The sequence below is a fragment of the Pristiophorus japonicus genome, chromosome 1 (genome assembly GCF_044704955.1).
Source record: "Pristiophorus japonicus isolate sPriJap1 chromosome 1, sPriJap1.hap1, whole genome shotgun sequence".
In the NCBI taxonomy this organism is placed as follows: domain Eukaryota; kingdom Metazoa; phylum Chordata; class Chondrichthyes; family Pristiophoridae; genus Pristiophorus; species Pristiophorus japonicus.
Window position 1 is genome coordinate 375,380,041 of NC_091977.1, and position 27,334 is coordinate 375,407,374.

At 42.6% G+C, this 27,334-nt stretch overlaps 1 protein-coding gene across 1 annotated transcript in view; it reads right to left on the reverse strand.

Annotated features, from left to right (window-relative positions):
• zbtb10 (zinc finger and BTB domain containing 10) overlaps positions 1 to 17,710 on the reverse strand; it is a 67,404-nt gene extending 49,694 nt beyond the window's left edge. Inside the window, exon 1 of the mRNA XM_070891030.1 lies at positions 16,641 to 17,710. Coding sequence (XP_070747131.1) covers positions 16,641 to 17,420 — 780 coding nt within the window. The 5' untranslated portion in view covers positions 17,421 to 17,710. The remainder of the gene's footprint in view (positions 1 to 16,640) is intronic.
• Between the last annotated feature and the right edge of the window lie 9,624 nt (positions 17,711 to 27,334).

The window sequence follows — 27,334 nt, forward strand, 5'->3', positions numbered from 1 at the left end:
ATCTGGAGAAGCCCACAGCCCTGTTATGGATTGCTTGGGCGGTCATGGGGAACTTTATGAAGTCATTCCTCTGCGCACACAGTGCAGCCGTCACCTAGCGAATGCAGACATGCGTTGAGAGATTGCGCACACATCCCCAGTTGTGGCCTGGAATGATCCGAAGGCAGAGAATGAAAGTACAAGCAGCCCCCGATGCTTCTAGGTTGCAGGTCTGCTTTGACCAACTCTCAGATCTCAGTTACAACTTATTCGCGGAAACGCAGCCTTCTGACACAGTCTGCATCACTCAGATGGAGGTACGAATGCCTATCTCGATATACCCGAGGTGGGTAATGCCTCCTGTCCAACACCAGACAGGCTCTGATGTTCCTGATGCGATGAGGTCGAATTAATTGTCTCCTACATAGCACCATGATGTAGAAGGCTCGCACAAAGTACAAAGTATGGCATTGTTAGTATTACCACCATACTTAAACTTAACCTTTGAAAGAAGCTCAAAATGGCAGGAAAGCAGGCAGGCAAGGTTCGCAGTCCTCTCTCCCCCCAAGGTCTATATGGATGGACCACACCCAAGGTCTTGTGACTTCTCCTCTCTCTTTCCCCCCCCCCCGCCCCCCTAACTAATTGCAGTATTGACTTCTCCCCCAGCGCAAATTGAGCCCATTGTCTCAAAGTTTCCACATCCCCGACGTTAGACTGACTGGCTTGTATTTGCCGGGTTTATCCCTCTCCCCTTTTTGTTTTCGAACAGAGGTGTAACATTTGCAATCATCCACTCCTCTGGCACCACTCCGATATCTAAGGATTGGAAAATTGTGGCCAGAGTTTCAGCAATTTGCACCTTTGTGGCAGCTTAACCGTCTTGGCAATGTTAGCACCCACTGAACTTCTGGCCATAGCTGGCTAAGTGGTAGCCGAATTAATATGTACAGAATGTTTGTGCTGAGGAAGAGAATGCATTTGAAATACACTCCACAAATATCAACATTTACCACTGTATCTATTAAACCCTTTCTCCACTATCCCAATGTGGAGGCTTGCCTTATTTCAGTATTGTCCAATAGAAATCGCTGAATGGCCACAGGTGAGACTGCGGCGACATCGTTTTTTGTCACATGCTCAAATATTATTTAACAACTGCCTTACATACATTACAGGAAACTGTACTTGACTCAACAAACATCTGCCACCATTCAGGAGGAAACTTTGCAATCTTCCTCTTTTACCAAAGTTTAAGATTCTGGCATGCATTTGAGACACGGCACATCTTAATGAAACTTTTAGATTTTTGTCCAGCAGATGCGAGCGGTACCTTTATTTCATCAGAGTGAATGCTCAGTGACATGCACAGCAAGACGCGCCAGACCCACCCCAACCCGGCTACTCGCCGCTCAGAACGCAGTTCGATGCTGCTCGCCCTTTGCCACATTGTTCAATGTTAAAGCAGTTGGGCTTGCTTTCTTCTGCTCGCCTGAAGCAGTTATTCCGATTGGTCGATCCTAACCGCAATCATAGCTCCCCTCTCCATGCAAAGTTGCTGGTGCTAACATGTATTTTCACCCATGTTACAAACCATTTTAGCAGATGACCAACAAGCAGTAATCAAAGAAGTAATGCACACATATGAACACATGCATACACCATATGAATATGAGCCAGATTACTAATTTTTAAAGTTACTAATCAAAAATAGAATGTCACAGCTGGATTCCCAATTAGCCACATGTAGTTAGTGGCTAATATATTGGATAACACAGCCTTATTGCATTGGCAGTTGAGACAATCGATGATGCAGCAGGTGGCTGTGCCAACGGAAAACCTTCTAAAAGACACGCGGGCCACTATAGTCTTGATAGCTTCCAAATTTTAGACATCTATTTTGAACACTGTTTTTCCTGTATTCATTTTGTGAAGTCAACACAGGCAATGTTATTTGGAGCACTACAAAAATATGCATCTTTTCTCACCCCATAACACGTTATCAGATTCCAAAAGAGAAGCAATTGGACTCGAGTTATATATCTGTTCAGCCTACATCTCTTCCAATACTTATTCCTGAAGTTTCACAGATCTCTTGAAACAGGAACCCTTTACCTGTTATTATCCACCTCAGAGGTAAAGAGGGAATGTTTTAAAAGTATCCACTTGCCTTGGTCACGCTATTCAAATCAAATCAGTACCCACACCAGTACTATTGCTGGGTACATTTAAAATATCACCTATACACTATAGGGAAACTGTACTTAAACCAATAAGCTTTAATCTGGAGTGATATGCTTCTTACATAAATCTCTTAATTCATCACCTCAAATTACTCCCACCACACCACCATCATGTAACCAATAATATTTCACATTAGCGTTACACACCTTAAAATCCTCTTTTTCTGGACATAATCCAAATGCAGAAGAGCAAAATCTACTACCACTAGAATATTTCATTATTCAAGAGCAGACATTCTGAAAATTTTACATGACAATCTACATGATTTACAGAAATCCTAGTGCTAATATTTCTGTACCAGTAAGAAGTTGATTTTAACACATTACTGCTTGTGTTTGTGCTATGACAACTGGGAGATGGGCAGAAGCCCTTTCAATGGCCAAGGACACAGCCCTGAAAGAGAGAGTTCCTTAACTAACTAACTTGCCTGTTCTCTTGCCAGAACCATGTTGGTGTCTAATGATTCGTTCTATGTCTTGTACCATCCTGCTCAGGCTCAGTGTCAGTCAACTCAAACCGATATCTGTTCCAGAAGCAAGGTAAGAGAGACTGGAGTGATTAATACCAATAATCCTCACTGATGTTCTTACAACAGTTGACAGTGACCAACTCTACTCAGCAGCAAGCCAATGACCAAACACAAACGTTGGCCCAATTTGTGACCATGAGTGACCAACTGTGTGGAACCAAGAGTATTCTCCGGTTACTTGGCCACGCAACTCAACCAGTACATCTTTTGCTGAGGGTGGGAGGAGGGGAAATCAACCTTGTAGACAATCTCCACACATTCTTTATTCTCTATATGACCTAGGAGAATTCCCCTCTTAAAAACATTTTATAATTAAGAATATTATACTAACATATGAACATTGCAAGCTGAATCAAAGGAGTAACACAGTTCCATGGTTCAACTGAACCAGGATTTTGTCACAACGGAGGCTTTCCATTCTATTGCATTGATTGAGCACCTTAAGCCAGTATACACAGTAGCTTCTACAAAAATGAAGAAATTACCAATAACACACATAAAACCAGTTAAAGGAGAAATTTTAAACAGACTCCATAACAAATTAACAAAGATTTTGGGCCACTGCTGGGAAAGCACAAATTTTAATTGTGTGTAATTTTCTACTAACTGCAAAATTGTTCATTTAATCAATGAATGTTATCATGAGATCATCTCGTTCAACAACTGATAGAGAATACCAATGTAGACAGAAAGGACAAAATCCTTTCATAATTCCCATAGATGTATATTTGTGTTGAAGCTGTCAACTTGTCGAAGTTGCTATCAGTATTACTGATGTGATGAATAGTACAATTAACGTGACATAACCAGGTTATGTGCATGATGATGACGGATCTTGGCTTATTTTTGCATCAGCTAGGTAGTCTGAAAAGAATCGACATGATTGCCTTATTCGGTGGCAAATGAAAATTAGAAAACCATCACCTTGACATCCAGAAAAGCTTATATTATTTAACCATTTCCTGTTCTCCAGAACAAACTTAAATCACACCTTTTCCTTCCCTATTAATATGATCCTAGACAAGAATAACAATCCTCCAGGAATGTTCACTTAATCAATGAATGTTATCATGAGATCATTTGACCCAGCTACAGGTTCAACAACTGAGAGAAGACACCAATCTGGCCAGAAAGGACATTCTGTTTGTATATATTCCTTACACAAACTTTGATTTGATGTCATTTCTAAAGTAGGCATCAATTACTGTTAGTATTTTGGAAGCTTTAATTTTCACTCAAAAGGTCTTGATAGACATGTCAACATATCTACCGTAGAACTGTATGAGTACAAGTATAAATATATCCACAATATTAACTGGTTCTGTTTTCCTGAATTTCTAGCATGCTTCTCAGTTTTCCAAAGCAAATCAACCCATTACTGCATTTTCAGTAGAATCTTCTGGATTGTTGAGGTTAATAAAAATACACTAGGCAAACAACACTGTGGAAGACGTACTCGTAGAAATATTCTCTACTAATTTTGACCATCAAATTGAAAATGCTCTAATAGAACAGATATTCATGGAGGCAAAGGGAGTTTAATGGAAAACACAGTGCTGCAGAAATTGTTGATACATCAGGAGTATGGATGATAAAGAAAATAAAATTAGATCAATTATTAACTTTACAACAATCTTGTTCCAATACAACAAACTTGAAACTGGATAAATGAAGTAAGTGCGCAAGGCAATAAAAATAAATCAAAAGACTTTACTCTGTAGCCAAACACTGGGCTTAATATTACTTTCTCCTACTTTAAAAAAGTAATGAAATAATTCAGTGGGTTAAACAAATTTAATTAATTCCCATTTTATACTTTTTTTTAAAAAAAAAGCTGTCTTCTTTCCTTCTTTGACATTAATTATTATTCCAATCTGTAATAATTTGGTTTAAATTGATTGTGTTTTGAATCATCCACCATTAAGATGTATATTTTGATTAAAAAGTCACTGAAAATTATCTCTGTGGTTTCGAGCATCCATTTCATTAAATGAATGGACAAATACGTACCTTACCTACAATCTAAACTACTATTTTATCTTCTTTATTCTATTTGACCCTAATGTCTACCTGCAGCACGGCTGAACTATCAACTAAATCCAAAAACAATTTAATCAAACAATCGTTAGATAAATCTTATTTAGCAATGAATTAAAAACTTCAAATATGCTGTTTTAATTTCAATACCAGACTTGTTTTTGTATACAGTACACTAGAGGCAAAGTCTTTAGGTATAATAATTTTAAAAGGGAGATGACGACAATTTCCAGCACATACATTTGTCAAGTAATTCCCGAATTTTTGCACCAGAGATTCAAAGGTTAAATACTCAAAATGCAATGGGGAAATCGACAGGTCTAGATGAACACAACCGTTAAGAATTTTCATCTGCATTTTGTTAAAGTTCCCAGTATTTCCAACAGCTCATGTGCATAAATAAGTCAATTTTGAACCTTGAACCACTGGAATATGCCGCCCAATTTCCATGCTCTGAATTAAAACCTGGAATGGCAGGGCTAGTCTAGATCTTTCGTATTTTGATCTATCCATAACTACAGGGCTACATTTAAACTATCTTACAAGTTTAAATTATATGGCTTCTGTATTCCTGGGGTTAAAGCATTCTCCCACTAACTTCCTGTAGTATCATCCCACTTGTCCTTGTAAGTAATTCTGTTATACCTAAATAAGAGACTTGCCTACAGTATGGCATTATATGGTTAACATAACAGCACTAAGTGGACATGTAGCTCTAATTAAAAAGGTCACCATTGAAGTGCCTACCCATTACAATAAGTAGCACAAACCCTTCCCTTCCCCTATCTTTTTTAAACTGAGGGCGGAATACCAAATGGTCAGAGAACCATGCTAGCTTAACTAATTAAAGGCTGACTGGTTGTATCCAAATCACCTCAATTCAACAGCACATGATGTCGCCTCTAGTTTTAATCTAAATAAACTTGCTAATAGGCAGCTTGCAAGCATTCATTTACACATTCATAGTACGCACTACAGCATGGGTCTGATGGAACAAAATTATTTAGATGATCAGCTGTGTGAAACAAGTTATAATTTATTCGGTATTTTTAGCTCTCAAATACAGAACAAACTCATGACAATCTAATGTAACCAGTGGGAAATGGGATTGATCCTGGTCAAAGCAAGAGTGGGCAGTATTGTAATTAACACATTAATACAGGTACTTAATGACCCAAATATACTTGGTAATGTGTGTTCAGGGGTACAGGACTTGGCACTCAGGTCTTAAGAACATAAGAAATAAGAGCAGGAGTAGGCCATTTGGCCCCTCGAGCGTGTTCAGCCATTAAATAAGATCATGGCTGATCTGATCATGGACTCAGTTCCACTTCCCTGCCCGCTCCCCATAACCTTTATCGCTCAAAAATTTGTCTATCTCTGCCTTAAATATATTCAATGATCCAGCCTCCACAGCTCTCTGGGGCACAGAATTCCCTAGATTTACAACCCTCAGAAGAAATTTCTTCTCATCTCAGTTTTAAATGGATGGCCCCTTATTCCAAGACTATGTCCCCTAGTTTTAGTTTCCCCCATGAGTGGAAATATCCTTTCTGCATCCACCTTGTCAAGCCCCCTCATTGTCTTATAAATTTCCATAAGATCACCTCTCATTCTTCAGAACTCCAATGTATATAGGCCCAACCTACTCAACCTAGCCTCATAAGTCAACCCCCTCATCTCTGGAATCAACCTAGTGAACCTTCTCTGAACAGCCTCCAATGTAAGTATATCCTTCCTTAAATACAGTGACCAAAACTGTACGTAGAACTCCAGGTGTGGCCTCACCAATACCCTGTACAGTTGTAGCAGGACATCACTGCTTTTATACTCTATCCCCCTTGCAATAAAGGCCAACATTCCATTTGCCTTCCTGATTACTTGCTGTACCTGCATACTAACTGTGTGTTTCATGCACAAGGATCCCCAGATCTCTCTGTACTGTAGCAAATTGCAATTTTTCTCTATTTAAATTATAATTTGCTTTTCTATTATTTTCTGCTTCAGTTCAATTGCTTATTTCACAAGAATGCAAAGTATCTTTTTGTTTCACACCATGTGGATATTTACATACGTGAAAATGTTTGCTTGGAACAATAATCTGATCTCCTGTACTCTTCAAAAAAAATCTAAAAAGGCATTCCTTAGTTTCTGTAGGGGTGCTATCTTTCTCAGATCTCGGAGCCTCTTTGGCCCATGCTTTAACTGTGGGCCATCTGCTTTGAGGCCACCTAACAACATTTTAAGCTAACCAGTAGATGGGCCCAGCCTCCACTCAGCTGCCCAGATTAAAAACTGAACTGAACAGGGAATCAAATCTGCATCATTGCACTTTGCTCTGCTGCTGTGTTTGTGCTACATTAGGTTACCGGTTACATTTTAAGTGCTTCCGGGAACAGAATTATTGGTTATTGCAGCTTGAAATTTGGTTATCAATAGTCTGGTTGCAACTTTACAATAGTTGGTTTGCAACTTTACACATGGCAAAATAGAGAACAGTATTTTTTTTTTAAAAAGGCGCAGCTTCTACGATTCTTTAAAAAGAAAATCACAATTGTAGCAATTTGAAATTATACCTTTGGTCTAATTCAGCAGTGAGACACTTGAAGATGATTAGTGCCATTTAGTTGATGAATACAGGGTTTAGAGATACTTGCCTCCTAGGTTCTTGTAATTATTTTACTGAGCTTTTGAATTGTTACAAAACAAATAGGAACTTACGAATTATCCTCAGACACCAGTTCCTTGGTTCTGGTAAACCTCCTAATTTCACCTTTGGCTGTTTGGCACAGGATTAAATAGAAAATAGATAGCTTATACAACTAAGAGGCAGTAATCATTTCCATCGACATATTTCATATAATAGGCACCAAGTTCATAGCAGCAATTTCATTGTTTTAGGTTCTTCTGTCATCGTGAGTGCACAACATGGCTGATGTTTACACTGAAATATTAATCCATTTTATTCCTATGTGATCTTTTCCCTGCTATTTCCTGCTTAATCCTTATTTTCAAAAGCAGGAATACAGTTCAACATCAAGTGATTGCCCACTGGTTCCTCACCAAAATGGTTACCGAGGGGCAGTCAACCAGATTCTATCCTTGCCCAACATCTACATGTGATCAGGGGATAGGCCAATTCCGCCGAGATCAGGAATCAAACACAGGATTTCTTTTCTTATTTGTGCAGCTCAGTTCCAAAAATATTAATGATTTTTAACTCCAATCAACAGGGCCCCAATACCCACTTGAAGATGCGTTACATTTCCATGCCTAAAATCAGAAATATCGCAAAAATGATGGGCTTGACCAGAAAGCTCACCACAACATGGAAAATTTGTTCTTTTTTTAAAAAAAGATAGAATTGAACATTGCTGAATTGTCAGGGATAGGTTTACTGAAAGGTCAAGTATTTAGAGTTTTAACTTCGAGTATTTTCTGTGTTTTATATTAAAGTCCAAAACTTGCAACTTTATAAAATGGAGGTTATATGAATTGTTTCACTATATTATAACTATTTCTCCAATTTAATACCACACAACAGTATTGTCTGCATTTATCACAATGTATGCCAACTTTAACTGTTTCCACTCATCTAATACTGATCTGCTTCATAAGTCCTGGCTCAAATACTTTACCACAAAGAGAGTAGCAGTTGCAAATAAAATCAAAGGTGTAATTCAGATCTCCCACTTAGATCCCAATAGCATATGCAAAACATTGTAATTGGACTGGGGGAATAATTTATCAATGAGATCAATCTAAAAAATATACTTATGCACAATTTGATATAGCACTGGCTGTGTAAGTAAGCATTTTTTTTTTTAAAGTGATGATTTCAGATGTCTGCTACCTGCTTCAAATTTAAGACCATAAACAAGGGCCTCAATCTCCAAGTTAAGAGGTACCAGAAACTTGGATTAAGAAAACAGTAGAAAATTGTGATTGGAGTAAATAAGCAGTACAGTATATTTACAATACATCCGAGTAGAAACTAAATTTAGCTTTCCAAGAGGAGTTATGAGAGTTAATGCTTATGAGCTGAGAGCATTTAACTACCAGACTGGCTTTAAGTTCCAGGTCTGCATTAGTAAAATGTTAATTTAACTTAAAAACCATTTAAATGGGAATGTTCAAATATTATGTATAATCTAATTATCCCACAGACAACCCATCGTCTCCAGTGATGCGATGAAATACAGACAACCCATTTAAAATCTCATTCTTCAGAGCTTGAACACATATTAACAGTTAACAAGTAAATCAAGTCTTTAATGAAAAAGAATTCATACCCATCTTGCCTATACCAAACTTCAGGGCTCATAACTTTACCCACTTTTTTAAAAAATGGTGCAGTCTATACCTGATGATTCAGTTAATTTTTACATTAAAAAATAGAATTATTCAGTCATTTTAGTTAAGCAACATAAGTTATATAGCAAACTGGGAATTTAGTGCCAAAAAAATACAAAATTCAAATGAAGGGACTTTGAATTAAAAGGAATTGACAATTCTGAACAGAACACAAACTGGCACAAGCAAATCTAGGCCAGTACAAAATAGTCACAAATCATGGCAAAAAACAATTTATGTCCTCATTTCAGTGATTTTCACAGTGGTATGAAATCAATTCAAAAATAGCTCAAATATGATAGCTTTCCTCAAATTGAGCCAGTTTGCACTTTAAACTCTTGCCCAATCTACAACTATTGACAGTAAAAGTAGAAATATGAAGGTGAAAAGACCTCGTCCTCACCAATCTACTTGTCGCAGTTACATCTGTCCATGAGAGCATTAGTATGAGTGAGTGACCATTGCACAGTCCTTGGAGATAAAGTCCCATCTTCACACCGAGGACACCCCCCATCAGGTTGTGTGGTGTGGCACTTCCACCGTTCTAAATGGAATAGATTCAGTACAGATCTAGCAGCAGCAAACTGGGCTTCCATGAAACACTGTGGGCCATCAGTTGCAGCAGAATTGTATTCCACTATAATCTACAACCTCATGGCCCAGCATATCCCTCACTCTACCATTACCATCAAGCCAGATGACCAACCCTGGTTCAATGAGAAGTTTAGAAGAGGTCAAGAGCAGCAGCAGGTGTATCTATAAATGAAGTGCCAACTTGTTAAGCTACAACACAGGACTACATGCATGCTAAACAGCAGAAGCAGCATGTTACAGACAGAGCTAAGCAATTCCACAACCAACATATCAGATCAAAGCTCTGCAGTCCTGCCACATCCAGTCGTGAGTGGTTGTGAACAATTAAACAACTAAAGGGAGGCGGCGGCGGCTCCATGCATTTCCACATCCTCAATGATGACGGAGCCCAGCACGCGAGTGCAAAAGACAAGGCTGAAGTATTTGCAACCATCTCAGGCCAGAAGTGCCGAGCGGAGGCTTCATCTCGGCCTCCTCCTGAGGACCTAACACAGAAGCCAGAATTCAGCCAATTCGATTCACTACACAGGATATCAAGAAATGACTGCGTGCACTGGATACAGCAAACGCCTATAAGCCTTGACAACATTTGGGATGTAGTGCTGAAACTCGCCACGTTTCTAGCCAAGATGTTCTAGTGCAGCTGCAACACTGGCATCTACCCAACAAAATAGAAAATTGCCCAGGTATGTGCTGTCGACAAAAAGGTAGAACAAATCCAATCTGACCAACTACCGTCTCATCAGTCTACTCTCAATCATCAACAAAATGATGGAAAGTGCCAACGACAGTGCTATCAAGCGGCACTTACTCACCGATGCTCAGTTTGGGTTCTGCTAGGACTACTCGGCTCCAGAACCCATTACAGCCTTGTTCCAAACATGGACAAAAGAGCTGAATTCCAGAGGTGAGGAGAGTGACTGCCCTTGACATCAAGGCAACATTTGACCATGTGTGACATCAAGGAGCCCTAGTAAAATTGAAGTGAGTCAGGGGGAAAAATCTCCACTGGCTGGTGTCATACCTATCACAAAGTAAAATGGTTGGTTGTGTGGTTGGGAGGTCAATCATCACAGCCCCAGGACATCGCTGGAGGATTGCCTCAAGGCAGTGTCCTAGGTCCAACCATCTTCAGCTGCTTCATCAATGACCTTCCTTCTATCATAAGATGAGAAATTGGGATGTTTGCTGATGATTAAATTTTCAGTTCCATTCACAACTCCTCAGATAACAAAGCAATCAGTGCTCACATGCAACAGCTCACCTGGACAACATTCTGGCTTGGGCTGAAAAGTGGCAAGCAACATTCACATCACACAAGTGCCAGGCAATGATCATCAACAAGAGAAAGTCAAACACCTCCCCATGGCATTCAATGACATTACCATTGTTGAAATGCCACTAACAACATCCCGGGGGTAACCATTAACTTAACTGGACCAGCCACATAAATGATGTGGCTACAAGAGCGGGTCAGAGGCTGGGTATTCTGTAGTGAGTGGACTCACCTCCTGACTCTCCAAAGCTTTTCCACCATCTACATGTCACAATTAAGGAATGTACTGAAATACTCTCCACTTGCCTGGATGAGTGCAGATACAACAACACTGAAGCTCAACACTATCCAGGACAAGGCATCCCGCTTGATTGGCACCTTGTTCACCACCTTAAACATTCACTCCCTGCTCCACCGGCGCCCCGTGGCTATAGTGTGTACCATCTGGAAGATACACTGCAGAAACTCGCCAATGCTTCTTCAACAGCACCTCCCAAATCCACAACCTCTACCACATGGAAGGACAAGGGCAGCAGACGCATGCGAACACCACCAAGTTTCCCTCCAGGTCACACATTATCCTGACTTGGAAATATATTGCCATTCCTTCATCATCGCTGGATCAAAGTCCTGGAACTCCCTCCCTAACAGCACTGCGGGAATACCTTCACTACAAGGACTGCAACAGTTCAAGAAGGCAGCTCACCACCACCTTCTCGAGGGCAATTAGGGATGGACAATAAATGCTGGCATTGCCAGCGATGCCCACATCCTATGAATAGGGAGAAGACAAGGTAACAAAAGATGCTTGGAAGACAAATGTTGAAGCAAAATTAGAATCAAAGCGATTGAATGTATTTATTAATTCTTAAACTCATAGCAAAAGCATTCCAAACAAGATTGAAAACAAAACTTTACAAATTTGAGATGCCGTTCATGAAGGAAGACAGGTCAATCTTGTACACTGCATTACCTCAATATTATGAGATCGTGCATTGCAAAGATTCTGCTGAGAAAAAATGCTGCTTCACTGAGGTTTTCAAGGGACAATATTTAATTATGTATTTTCCAGCAACACTGCTATAAAACCTACTAAAGGGGTTTAGTTCTGACAACAGAAAATTGACCATTTAAGCCTCGTCATGTCAGTTCCATTTTGAATGAGCTCAGGATGCCATGAATTTATGAAAACAAGTTTTTTTTTAAAAAACAATCATAACATTATGCCAAAACACTACTGGGAAACTAGTGATTCCCAAAAACAAAAAATATTAAGCTAGCACTTTGTTTGAAAAACCTAGTTAAGAGCCACACTAGGATATATAGCTTCATTAAAAAACACTGCCAGGCAGCCTCAAAAAAGTACACCACTTCAGTGACTAATCAAGATGGTACCTTTACAAAGTAAACACCCAATACAGAGTTTTGAAATTCAAATGAAGCTACATTGAAGACAGTTGGTCTATGGACTTTTCTGGTGTATTTGCCCAGTTCTACTTTGAAAGGGCTAAGTCTTGAGTATTTGGGAATCCCATTGTTAAAATGCCAAAACATTTCAATTTAAGTTAAATTTTAAAACTCTAACTGAGTTAACAATACTTATCCAGCTATCTCAGGGAATAAGAACATAAGAATTAGGAACAGGAGTAGGCCATCTAGCCCCTCGAGCCTGTTCTGCCATTCAACAAGACCATGGCTGATCTGGCCGTGGACTCAGCTCCACTTACCCGCCCGCTCCCAGTAACCCTTAATTCCCTTATTGGTTAAAAATCTATCTATCTGTGACTTGAATACATTCAATGAGCTAGCCTCAACTGCTTCCTTGGGCAGAAAATTCCACAGATTCACAACCCTCTGGGAGAAGAAATTCCTTCTCAACTCGGTTTTAAATTGGCTCCCCCGTATTTTGAGGCTGTGCCCCCTAGTTCTAGTCTCCCCGACCAGTGGAAACAACCTCTCTGCCTCGATCTTGTCTATCCCTTTCATTATTTTAAATGTTTCTATAAGATCACCCCTCATCCTTCTGAACTCCAACAAGTAAAGACCCAGTCTACTCAATCTATCATCATAAGGTAACCCTCTCATCTCCGGAATCAGCCTAGTGAATCGTCTCTGTACCCCCTCCAAAGCTAGTATATCCTTCCTTAAGTAAGGTGACCAAAACTGCACGCAGTACTCCAGGTGTGGCCTCACCAATACCCGATACAGTTGCAGCAGGACCTCCCTGCTTTTGTACTCCATCCCTCTCGCAATGAAGGCCAACATTCCATTCGCCTTCCTGATTACCTGCTGCACCTGCAAACTAACTTTTTGGGATAGTTGCAGCCCCTGTTTCATTATTTAAAGGGGCTGCTCCTGAAATTCTGGCTGCACTTCAGTCCCACTCTTCTGATCTTTGGGCACCCTGTGCGGAGGGGAGCGGGTAGGTCCGAGGGCCTCCTCGTAGGACTGCTCCTGGGCACGGCCAAGGGTGCCATCAGCCGGTCCAGGCAGCGGGCGGTCGTTCAACCTGACTGCCTGCCTCTCGTCCGCTCTTACATCCGGTCCAGGGTGTCCTTGGAGATGGAGCACACGGTGTCCACCGGTACGCTCGCGGCCTTCCGCGAGAGGTGGGCACCGGAGGGACTGGAGTGCATCATCACGCCCGGCAACCAAATTTTAATTTGATTTTACGTTTTAAAGTTGAATTTGTTTTAATTGCCGGTGCTTTTAGTGTCCCCCTCCCCTTTTATAGGGGGCACTGGAGGAAAAAAAAATGTGATTTTAGTGCCCAAAAAAAAACAACAAAAAAAGAAAAACACAAAAAAAAAAACCACAAAAAAGGAAAAAAAAGGGCCTTGTAAATGTCTGGTGTGTCATCCAGGTCGGGTGGCACGGATTAATGTTTTATGTTTTTCAGATAAACTCCAAAAAGCGTTTCATGCACAAGGACCCCCAGGTCCCTCTGCACTGCAGCATGTTGTAATTTCTCCCCATTCAAATAATATTCCCTTTTATTTTTTTTTCCCCCAAGGTGGATGACCTCACATTTTCCGACATTGTATTCCATCTGCCAAACCTTAGCCCATTCGCTTAACCTATCTAAATCTCTTTGCAGCCTCTCTGTGTCCTCTACACAACCCGCTTTCCCACTAATCTTTGTGTCATCTGCAAATTTTGTTACACTACACTCTGTCCCCTCTTCCAGGTCATCTATGTATATTGTAAACAGTTGTGGTCCCAGCACCGATCTCTGTGGCACACCGCTAACCACCGATTTCCAACCCGAAAAGGACCCATTTATCCCAACTCTCTGCTTTCTGTTAGCCAGCCAATTCTCGATCCATGCTAATACATTTCCTCTGACTCCGCGTACCTTTATCTTCTGCAGTAACCTTTTGTGTGGCACCTTATCGAATGCCTTTTGGAAATCTAAATACACCACATCCATCATACTTCATGCTTCATACATGTGCATGGTGAAAATACTGGCAACTCCTTTGAACTTGCCCTATGTTGCATTTTCATCAGAGCTTGGAACAGGCTCCATCCATTCACCGGATGTAAAAAAGAATTCAATACAAGAAAACTACAAGGCAACAATCTTTAATTATATTAAAGTATTATGACTAAGAGGTTGCAATACAATCTTGGGGTTCAAGTCACGTTAATAAACTTCTATGAATTCACACTTGAAGTCATTGATATTTTCTGAACCCCCTAATTCTGATACAATCTTTTAATATAATCCCAGCTATGTTATTCTATATATATCATGCTCCTATTCCATAGTCCATCCTAACAGACATCATCTTGAAATAATCACAGGATTGACTCCTATGCATCTAACAGAAACATTTTCCTATGAATATCCATTTGACTATACCCTCCACCTGTGATGCTGCATGAGAAGGAAAACTGAAGGAATCAGAGGAAAAAAATACTTTTAGATATATAAGTAAATGAGTGACAGTGGGCTCATCTGGGACAGATGCAATTACAGTAATTTGAGACAGACTGTTCTTCTCGACTGGTACAATACCTTTCACAAGGCAGCTGTGCCTTTTCAAATTACCCTCTCCATAATGCAGTCTTTGGGAGTTGTAAAAAAAATTGTAGCAAGAGACATGTTATAAAGAGGGTTTTATGCAATTTGCCTATTAGTATTAAAGATCTTAGTATGTTTTGTTACAGAACATTATTTTTAAGCCTACCAGTCATCAACTGCTGTATTTTTACACTTGATTTGTATAACCTAGTTATGAACCTCTAACACAATTAATTTTCATTCTTACTGCTATAATCTATGTTGGAGTGGACTTGGTATTATTCAAATCCAGATCAAAATGTTGGTTTAATTGTTTTTAATCTAGATTTGAATTAGACCAAATGCACTCCAACTTACATCGCACAATGAATAGGTTATAGTACTAGGGATGATAATCTGTTGCGACACTCATCGGAAACTTCATTTTTAAAACCCTACAGATATTAACGGGTATAGAAATTCATCTCTCTCCATTATCCTAATTCAGCTTCAGAGTGAAACTAACGCAACAGCCAGTGGGGTAGTTCTGTAAATTGTGTGCTGGATAATTTACAGCTGTCTTGACAATGCATTGCAAAAAGACATTAATATCTGATGGTTTTGCGATCATCAAAATATAGTGAGCAAAGGCAAACGTCACTGGTGCTCTCACTTGATAAATTTAAGTCAGAACCCATGAACAAATTGCAAAACCGTATCTATAATTAATTTTTACTACCTTGAAGATTAAAATAGAATTAGTTTGATACTGACCCAAACTGTAATTCCCATCAAAGTTTGCACAGCTTTGAAAACATTTTGCAAAATGGAAGGATTTGCAGTTGAAGCATTAACTTGCCTGTTCTCTCCACAGAGCCTATCTAACTTGCTGTGTTCAAGCATTGTCAGTTTGTGTTTGATTTCTAGCATCTACTTTTTACTTTTACAAAATCCTATTTAAATGCCGCATCTTAACAGTTTAAGTATAAGCAACTGCTTAACCTCACAAAAATAGAGAACGTTTCCTTTTGATTCAAGAAATTAATTCATCAAGTCAAAAAATAGCACTAACTCACATTACTAGCTGTTGCATCAACTTAAATTCTCAAACCAGAGGTCTTCTAGCTGTGCGGGGCAACAAAATTTACTGAACAAAAAAAGTTGAAACTCTCAAACCTAAGAAATCTGGTGTTTTTTTTGTTGCTGTCTGTGTGCCTCTCTTCCCCCTTCCTTATGCAGCGTCTATTGGTCAGTAATGTGATCCCCCGGTGTTATGTTCTGATCCAGGGACATAGTGCCATGTAAACAGGGTATGAGATCAAATTCCGTTCCGATCAATAGATCCAAACTGAATTCAATATGTTGTGTAAATTGATTAAGGAACTTGGGGGGATGGGACTGAACATGAGAGTTAGAGAAAGCCAACCCCAAACTATAACGTCTATCCTAGCCTCGAGTAATCTGAAGGGCCACTAATGTAATCAGAGCTCGAAGTCTGAAGTAAATGGAGTCACAGCAATCGGAACGAAGGCAGGATCAGCAATGGCTACTTAACACCCTCCCCCTTCCAGAGGAAACCGAGGCTGCCCTTTTGCAGGCTATTTTTTTTTACCCGGTCTCACCTCAACGCAGGCAGCAGCCGACGGGTCGTTCTCCTGGTGCTCGGTGTACAGGTGATGCCGCAGCAGTGTGGTCCTCCTGTAATTGCGGCTTCCTTTCACGAACTTGTTGCGGTTATTGTTGCTGCCCAGCCTGCTGTTGGCCCGCAGGCACCAAGAGCAGTACATGAGGCCCGTCTCCTGCTCGTACTGAAGCCACGGGAACTCCTGCAGCCACGACCTCTGGAAAGTGCGTTGTTGAGGCAGCAAGAAGGACTGGGGCCGACCCAGCAAGGTCAGCCCGGCTCCTCTCCGGCTGCAGCCGCCGTTTTCCTCCTCGTCTTCCTCATCCCGTCCCATTTTGAGTCCGGTACCTTCTGCGGGGCTCACGGCTCGCTCTTCGCTCCCGGGCCCGTCTATTTCTTCTTCTTCCTCCGCCGCCGCCTCCTCCTCTTCGGACTCGTTGCTGCTGATGGAGCCGCCGTCAACCACCCGCACCGAGACCTCTTGCTCCGGGTACTCATCATCCACCACCACCGTCTCAACCCAGTCCTCCTCCTGAGCGGGAGCCACCTCAGCCCCGGGCTCGGCCTCAGCCCCGGGCACGTCGGCGTCCAGTGCAAGGGGAGTAGCCGCCGGCTGGTTCGGACTGACCGAGCCGAAGGCCCCGTTAGAAGCCTCGGTGTTGTTGTGGGACCCGAGATCGGCCTCGATCTTCACGGTGGTGGTGGTGGCGGTGGCTGGAGCCGCTCCCGCTGCTCCGGTGCGGAAAGCCAACGAGCGCCTGTTCCTTTCACCGGACATTGTGTGAGTGCGAGAGAGTGGCGCTGATCCGGAGCGTTGGGTGGGGGTGGGGGTGGGGAAGGTTTTTTTTTTCCCGCGACTGCCTTTTTCTTTCTCTTTTCCCAGAAAAACTCGGGCTGCCGATGGATAGGAAAAGTTCCGAGTGGAGCTGGAGCCCGGGCCCGGGCGCAGCCTCCCCTCGATCGGGCGGGCGGGTGAGGCGGCGGTTTTTGTTCTGCTGCGAGCGGCCGCTGCGCGAAGGTCTGTCGGTTGGTCTGTCCACGCGCCAGCCCCAGCCCCAGGTGGCAGCGCTCTGAGTCCGCGAGACACGCAGCGGACGCCAACGGGCAACGCTCCCACACTGCACCGCGCGCAGGAGCAGTGAGCTGTAGCCTGCTCTTCCTTTTGCAAATCAATCACTGAGCCACTATGTTTTCATTTTTTATTAAATGTGTGTGTGTGTGTGTGTGTACAGGCAAAAGCGTTTTCTTTTCTCTTGAACGAACGCGTTCTCTCTTGGTGACCATTCAGGTATCGTTCGCGGCTTTGAGCCACAAATTTCTACCTCTGACATGTTGTAAAAATAATCGTTTTTTTTGTATAGGATCAGTATAAGTGCCGAATAGTTTTCACGATTGAATTGACAAGAAACACTGTGTTCATCTAGCGCACAATTTCCTCATTTTTTTTTCGCGAAAATAGTGGTGTTGTAAAGCCTGTGGAACGTTCATTAATTTGTGCCCTTGAACAATGAAAAATATCCAACTGTACATACACCTGCCCAAACTTGGATTGTGTCTACAGAAAGCATTTTGAGCTGCCCAACGTTAGGGTGATGTACTGGTGGTAATAGTTGGAAGTAGCAATTTGAGGTGATAAGTTAAGACTAGCATAAAATAATTTTATTCGCAAAATCTTAAAGCGTTGGCTTCAGTGCAGTTTTCCCCATAGCATATTAGCCCAATAAGCACTAAATAAATCTGGTGATAACAGAGAGAGCAACAATAAAAGTTAAGGGCCAGAAATACAAATTCCTGTACATAGAAGCAATTAACGGTTTAATGACTTGCAAACAGATTTTGTGTAGCTTTATTAACAGCATGTCATGACAATGTGTACACTGAGCCAATTCCAGTCATGATGATGCCACTTTGTGTCATGCCATCAGGTCACAGACACACTGATTGCATCGCAACGGTAAATTGAGCTCTGAAAATCAATGGCAGTTAAGAAGACCTGGGAAAACAAACTGGTTGCTGCTGGCATCAGACTTAACAGCCCTGTGAATCTTTGGTGCCATTGGTTATATGGGACTCATGGGGGGCTGGCAGTATATACTGTAAAGGCTCTTAATATAAATACCAGAGGACAGCAGATTACCATGGAGAAAGATTAGATACTGTTCCTGAACTTTGAGTTGAACTTGTTTGAGGCACCGTAGGGGCTATTTTAGATGGGCCATTAGGGTTGTTGTTGGTTTACGCTTGATGTCACCAAATATTCTCCAAGGACTCTCTTATTCGAAGCATGCCACAAATCTGAAATTAAAAATGAAATCAAGAAAGCAAAGAGAGAGCATGAAAAAACTTTGGCAAGTAAAATCAAGGAAAACCCAAAGATGTTTTATAAAACATTAAGCACAAGAGGATAACTGAAGAAAGAGTAGGGCCTATTGGAGACTGTAAAGGTAATCTGTGTGTGGAGGCGGAAGACGTGAGTATGATTCTTAATGAATACTTTGCATCTGTTTTCACAAGAGAGGGGTGATGCAGACTTTGCAATCAGGGAGGTGGAGCGTGACATATTAGATTAAATAAACATAGTGAGAGGAAGTGTTAAGTGGTTTAGCATCTTTAAAATTGGATAAATTCCAGGCACGGATGAACTGTATCCCAGGCTGTTAAGGGAAGCAAAGCAGGAAATAGCAGAGGCTCTTACCATCATTTTCCAATCCTCTCTGGCTATGATGTGGTGCCAGAGGACTGAAGAACCGCTAACATTGTACCCTTGTTCAAAAGGGAGAAAGGGCTAGACCGAGTAATTACAGGCCAATCATCCTAACCTCGGTGGTGGGAAAATTATTGGAAAAAATTCTGAGTGTCAGGATAAATCTTCATCTAGAAAGTCACAGATTAATCAAGGACAGTCAGCATGGATTTGTTATGGGAAGGTCGTGTCCCTGACTAAGTTGATTGCATTTTTTGAGGAGGTAATGATGAGGGTCGATGAGTGTAGTGCCTTTGATGTAGTCTATATGGATTTTAGCAAGGCTTTGATAAGGTCCCACATGGCAGACTGGTCATGAAAGTAAAAGCCCATGGGATCCAAGGTAAAGTGGCAAGTTGGATTCAAAATTGTCTCAGAGACAGGAAGCAAAGGGTACTGGTTGATGGGTGTTTTTGTGACTGGAACGCTGTTCTTGTGGGGTTCCACAGGGCTTGGTCCTAGATCCCTTGCTTTTTGTGATCTATAACAATGATTTAGGCTTGAATGTAGGAGGTATGATTTAAAAAGTCTGCAGATGATACAAAAATTGGCTGTGTGGCTGATAATGAAGAAGAAAGCTGTAGACTGCAGGCTGATATCAATAAACTACATTAATGATTTGGATGAAGGAATTGAATGTAATATCTCCAAGTTGCAGATGACATTAACTGGGTGGCGGTGTGAGCTGTGAGGAGGATGCTAAGAGGTTGCAGGGTGATTTGGACAGGTTAGGAGTGGGCAAATGCATGGCAGATGCAGTATAATGTGGATAAATGTGAGGTTATCCACTTTGGAGGCAATAACACGAAGGCAGAATATTATCTGAATGGCGGCAGATTGGGAAAAGGGGAGGTGCAACGAGACCTGGGTGTCATGGTTCATCAGTCATTGAAAGTTGGCATACAGGTACAGCAGGCGGTGAAGAAGGCAAATGGCATGTTGGCCTTCATAGCTAGGGGATTTGAGTATAGGAGCAGGTCTTACTGCAATTGTACAGGGCCTTGGTGAGGCCTCACCTGGAATATTGTATTCAGTTTTGGTCTCCTAATCTGAGGAAGGACGTTCTTGTTATTGAGGGAGTGCAGCGAAGATTCACCAGACTGATTCCGGGGATGGCTGGACTGATGTATGAGGAGAGACTGGATCAACTGGGCCTTTATTCACTGGAGTTTAGAAGGATGAGAGGGGATCTCATAGAAACGTATAAGATTCTGACGGGACGGGACAGGTTAGATGCGGGAAGAATGTTCCCGATGTTGGGGAAGTCCAGAACCAGGGGACACAATCTTAGGATAAGGGGTAGGCGATTTAGGACTGAGATGAGGAGAAACTTCTTCACTCAGAGAGTTGTTAACCTGTGGAATTCCCTGCCGCAGAGAATTGTTGATGCCAGTTCATTGGATATATTCAAGAGGGAGTTAGATATGGCCCTTACGGCTAAAGGGATCGAGGGGTTTGGAGAGAAAGCAGGAAAGGGGTACTGAGGTGAATGATCAGCCATGATCTTATTGAATGGTGGTGCAGGCTCGAAGAGCCGAATGGCCTACTCCTGCATCTATTTTCTATGTTTCTATGTTTCTAACTGGTCAGGTGAGCGGAACAGTGGCAATTGGAATTCAATCCTGAGAAGTGTGAGGTAATGCATTTGGGAAGTGCTAACAAGGCAAGCGACTACATAATAAATGGTTAGACACTGAGAAGTGCAGAGGAACAAAGGGACCTTGGAGTGCATGTCCACAGATCCCTGAAGGTAGCAGGACAGGTAGATAAGGTGATTAAGAATGCATATGGAATACTTGCCTTTATTAGCCGAGGCGTAAAATACAAGAGCAGGGAAGTTATGCTTGGACTGTATAAAACACTAATTAGGCCACAGCTAGAGTCACCACATTATAGGAAAGGTGTTATTGCATTAGAGAGGGCACAGAGGAGATTTATGAGGATGTTGCCTGGACTAGAGAACTTTAGCTATGAGGAAAGATTGTATAGGCTGGAGTTATTTTATTTGGAACAGAGGAGTCTGAGTGGAGACCTTTTTGAGGTAAATAAAATGATGAGGGGCCGAGATATGGTAGATAGGAAGGACCTATTCCCTTTAACAAAGAGGTCAACAACCAGGGGGCATAGATCTAAAGTAATTGGTAGGAGGTTTAGAGGGGATTTGAGGGGAAATGTTTTCATCCAGAGAGTGGTGGGGGTCTGGAACTCACTGCCTGAAAGGGTGGTAAAGGCATAAACCCTCACAACATTTACAAAGTACCTGGATATGCACTTGAAGTGCCGTAAGCTATAAGGCTACGGACCAAGATCTGGAAAGTGGGATTAGGCTGGATAGCTCTTTGTCGGCCGGCACGGACACGATCGGCTGAAATGGCCTCCTTCTATGCTGTAAATATCTATGATTCCATCTCAGTTGACCCATCTAAACGGTAATTATTTTTTGGTATTCACACCTGTATTTTCCAGAAGTTGTGAATCTCTTGCAGCGACCACTGGTTGTGAAGGGCTTACACCAGCTCTCTGAATGCGGGCAAGCAGACAGAGTCGGGAATGTAGGAGGCCAAAGACGGAAAGGTAAGAGTGAGAATAGGAATGGAATTTAACCACAGAGAGGTTACAACTAAACTTGGGACAGAATAGAGATGCTTAGCAATACAGTTACCAAATCTGTGTGTTTGGTCTCCTTAACGTAGAAGAAACCACACCATGAGCAGTGAACATAGCATACCAGATTAGAAGAAGTACATTTAAGTTGTCCTCTCACTTGGAAGGAGTATTTAAGATCCTGGGCAATGGTATGGGAAGAGGCAAATGGACAGGTGTTGCAGAAGAAAGTGATAAAGAAATGGCAGTCTGGTGGGGTGATGGAAGAGTGAACAGTCCCTCTGGGAAAGAGGAAGAATGAAGAAGTTGTGCTTAGTGGTGGTATTCTTTGAGGCTGGCAGAAATTATGAAAATTGATCTGGCAGATGGGAAGGCTACTGGGAGGAATGCAAGAGCAAGGTGGTTCTAAAATGATGAAAATGGGCTGAAGTGGAAGCACTGGTAATGTGGTGAATGTGGCCACTGACCCAGTCAACCATAGATGAAGAAAACACAAGCTGTGGAAAAAGATGGACGTGCACAAAGTAGAAACAAAGGCAATCAAATTTGTTATCAACTAATACTATTTACCATTGAACCTTTGCTATTATTTTGTGTCATAGGATCTTGCAGCACAGAGGGAGGCCATTCGACCATCACACCTGTGCTGCTCTTTAAAAGAGCTGTCCAATTCCATCCTACAACCTATCCTTTTCTCCATAACCCTATAAACGAGTCCTTGTCGAGCACATGTCCAATTGCCTTTTATGTTTCTATGGAATCTGATTCTACCACCCTTACAGTGCATTCTAGGGGCTCAATTTTTTTGGGTCATTTACGCTGTTTTTTTTGGTATATTTTTTTTCAAAGTTTCCCCCTGCAATCTGCGCGGGTATAACTGACTTAGCTACGATTTTTCTAGGCCAGTTTTTTTTTCATGTCATGGGGGCGTTCCTTCATGTCTGCGGCAGTTTTTATAATTTTTCGCAGTTTAGCCAAATGTTTTCATCCTAGGTCGGCGTATCTGGCCACAACCAAAAAACCTTCTGGGCACTTAAGAAAACCAGCGCACGTTGACAAATCGCGCTGAAAGACGCCATTGTTTTTAATCAAAGATTTTGGAAGGAGTCAGGATCACTGTAACAATCAATAACAAAGTTCAACTTTTTTTACCTGTCAATGTAGTAAATGAAAGTTTGTTGGATTTCAGAAGTTTTCTCATTTTTTTACTCACTCACACGCCATCTCCGAATGTCTAGAAGCAGGGCTGGAGGGTCATTGCTTTGGCTGGCAGTATCGGCCCCGTACCCGGACACAGGGGCTCGGCTGGAAAACAAGCTGTGGGTGCGGGGGGAGGAGAGAGAGAGAGAGCGAGGTGCCGATCGGAAGACTTCTGCAGACTGAGCCCGGGGAGCTAGGTGTTAATCGCAAGGCTTCTGAAGACTGCAATGAGTAGTGTGGGGGAAGAGAGAGGAAGGGCGGGGGGGGCGGGAGGAGAGAGAGAGAGAGAGAGAGAGAAGGGGAGAAGTCACAAGACTGCAATTAGTAATGGGAGGTGAGGGGGAAGAGAGAGGAGAAGTCACAAGACCTTGGGTGTGGTCCATCCATACAGACGTTGGGGAGAGAGAACTGTTAACCTGTCCTGCCTGCCTGCTTTCCTGCCATTTTGAGCTTCTTTCAAAGGTAAAATTTAAGTATGGGGGCAATACTGACAATGCCATATCTTGTGCGAGCCTTCTGCATCATGGTGCTACATAGGAGACAATTGGTTCGACGTCATCGCATCAGGAACATCAGAGCCCATAGAGTGCTGGGCAGGAGGCCTTACCCACCTTGGGTATATTGAGATAGGTGTTCGTACCTCCACCTGAGTGATGCAGACTGTGTCAGAAGGCTGCGTTTCTGCAAAGAAGTTGTAACTGACATCTGTGAGTTGGTCAAACAGACCTGCAACCTAGAAGCATCAGGAGGACTGCTTTGTCAGTTGAAGTGAAGGTTACAGCTGCACTTTCATTCTATGCCACCGGCTCGTTTCAAGCTACAACTGGGGATGTGTGTGCCATCTCTCAACATGCAACACGCGTCTGCATTCGCCAGGTGACGGCTGCACTGTATGCGTGGAGGAATGACTTCATAACGTTCCCCATGACGGGGCTGTGTGCTTCTCCAGGATTACTGGCTTCCCAAAGGCACAGGGCTGCATCGATTGTACCCACATTGCCTTGCGAGTACCTTTGGATGATTCCGAGATGTACAGGAACAGAAAAGGTTTCCACTCCATTAATGTACAGCTCGTGTGTGATGACATGCATCATATCATGTCAGTCGATGCAAGATACCCTGGGAGCACTCATGATGTGTTCCTCCTACGCGCCAGCGTTATATCTACCATGTTTCAGCAGCAGCAGCCAGAAGGGCAGAGCTGGCTACTGGGAGACAAAGGGTACTACCTCGCCACCTGGCTCATGATGCCCCTGCGCGTAACCCGGACGGAAGCTGACCGTAAATACAACATGTCGCACACACAGCATCATAGAGAGGACATTTGGCATCTTGAAACAGTGTTTCTGGTGCCTGGACCATTCCGGAGTCGACTTGCTGTACTCCCCTGAGATTGTCGGTCAGTTCACTGTTGTGTGCTGCATAACTTAGCCATCATGAGGCAGCAGAACTCTTTTGGGGGAAACGAAAACATTAAATCGTGGCCCCCCCCCCCCCCCCCCCGTCGCTCCCCGATCTGGGGGACATTTACAAGGCCCTTTTTTTTTGTTTTTTGTATTTTTTTTTGTTTTTTTTTAAAGTTTTTTTTTGGGCACTAAAATCATATATATTTTTTTTTCTACAAGTGCCCCCTACAAAAGGGGAGGGGGACACAAAACACCGGCAATTAAAAGAAATGAAACTTTAAAACATAAAATCAAATTAAAATTTGGTTGCCGGGCGTGATGATGCACTCCAGTCCCTCCGGTGCCCACCTCTCGCGGAAGGCCATGAGGCAGCAGAACCTGGTAGTGGAAGACCCACCTGCGGTGAGAGTGGCTGATGATAATGATGTGGAAGATGCAGATGACGAGCAGGAGGAGGGTGATGACAAGGACGAGGAAGCCATGCAAGTGCCTGAGGCCGGAGCACGCCGGCGGAGGAGGGCAGGCCATCATGGCCCTTTAACAATTGCTCAAGCCTTGCGCCAGCAGCTCATCCATGAATGCTTTATTGCTGCCTGAGGGCTCAGCGACAACTATTCCACATGGACCATGTTTACTGTTTGGAGCTGTTCCGTAATGTTGTGTTGTGTTAATGGAACAAATGATGGAAATTATTCTTGTTTACTTCAAAAGTTATTTTAATAATCAAACACATAATGGAAATGTCTCTTCTTGAGTTCCAAAAGTTGTGTTAAGAATGGAATAAATAATGGAAATGATTCCATTTTAATGTAAAATATATTTAATTCAAAAGTTTAACAGTTCTTTTGTATTTAACTTAACTTTAATAACATTATTCTTGTGTCAAACTTTAATTTAAGATCATTTACAAACTTTTAAACTTGTAAATTTACATAACTTGCAAAAAACTTTTAATTTGAGAACAGTTACAACAGTAACAACAATAATAATAACAACAGCAGCAAAGAAAGGCTGCACCCACCCATCTCTCCTGCACCTTATTCTAACACCACCCGCTGTGCTTGGGCTTGGACTCTCCATCACCTCTGCCCAGGGGTGGTGCAGTGTTTCTGGGCTTGGTACCAAGCTTATTCTACAGAGAGTAGGAGTAAATGGGTACTTTTCAGAATGGCAGGCAGTGACTAGTGGGGTACCACAAGGTTCTGTGCTGGGGCCCCAGCTGTTTACATTGTACATTAATGATTTAGACAAGGGGATTAAATGTAGTATCTCCAAATTTGCGGATGACTCTAAGTTGGGTGGCAGTGTGAGCTGTGAGGAGGATGCTATGAGGCTGCAGAGTGATTTGGATAGGTTAGGTGAGTGGGCAAATGCATGGCAGATGAAGTATAATGTGGATAAATGTGAGGTTATCCACTTTGGTGGTAAAAACAGGAGAGACAGACTATTATCTGAATGGTGACAGATTAGGAAAAGGAGAGGTGCAACGAGACCTGGGTGTCATGGTACATCAGTCATTGAAGGTTGGCATGCAGGTACAGCAGGCGGTTAAGAAAGCAAATGGCATGTTGGCCTTCATAGCGAGGGGATTTGAGTACAGGGGCAGGGAGGTGTTACTACAGTTGTACAGGGCCTTGGTGAGGCCACACCTGGAGTATTGTGTACAGTTTTGGTCTCCTAACTTGAGGAAGGACATTCTTGCTATTGAGGGAATGCAGCGAAGGTTCACCAGACTGATTCCCGGGATGGCGGGACTGACATATCAAGAAAGACTGGATCAACTGGGCTTGTATTCACTGGCGTTCAGAAGAATGAGAGGGGATCTCATAGAAACGTTTAAAATTCTGATGGGTTTAGACAGGTTAGATGCAGGAAGAATGTTCCCAATGTTGGGGAAGCCCAGAACCAGGGGTCACAGTCTAAGGATAAGGGGTAAGCCATTTAGGACCAAGATGAGGAGGAACTTCTTCACCCAGAGAGTGGTGAACCTGTGGAATTCTCTACCACAGAAAGTTGTTGAGGCCAATTCACTAAATATATTCAAAAAGGAGTTAGATGTAGTCCTTACTACTAGGGGGATCAAGGGGTATGGCGAGAAAGCAGGAATGGGGTACTGAAGTTGCATGTTCAGCCATGAACTCATTGAATGGCAGTGCAGGCTCAAAGGGCTGAATGGCCTACTCCTGCACCTATTTTCTATGTTTCTAAGATCTCGGGTACTGCACTCCTGTTTGAGGGTGGAGGAGGAGGGGCGTCGGCGGCAGGCAGCAAGTTGGAGAGCCCAGGCGGCAAGATGGAGGGCCCAGCTTTAGGCTCTTCAGAAGCTGTTGTGGGTTTTGGAGTGGGAGTGGCAGTTGATTCTGTCAATGGGCACGGGGTCTGGGCATCTTCCATTATTGCACCAGTTAACTCCCAACATGCCGTCCCTCATGCGCCCTGACAGTGTCTCAATGACCTGCAACATTCCCTCCCTCGTGTTCAGTGACAGTGTTTGCACTACCTCTGACAGTTCCTCCCCTGATGGTCATTGACAGAGCATCAGCTACCTCTGACATTCCCTCCCTCATAGCCACTATTCCCTCACTGATGATCCCAGACATCGTTCCCATTTCTCGTGTCATTGCTGTTACTTCTCCCGACAGTCCCGCGTCCAGGAGTGATCGGGTAAGGTCAATGCTGTAGGGGAGGACGAAAACCCCCTCATTTTACCCAGAAGGAAAAGGGGTGTGGGATCAGTCT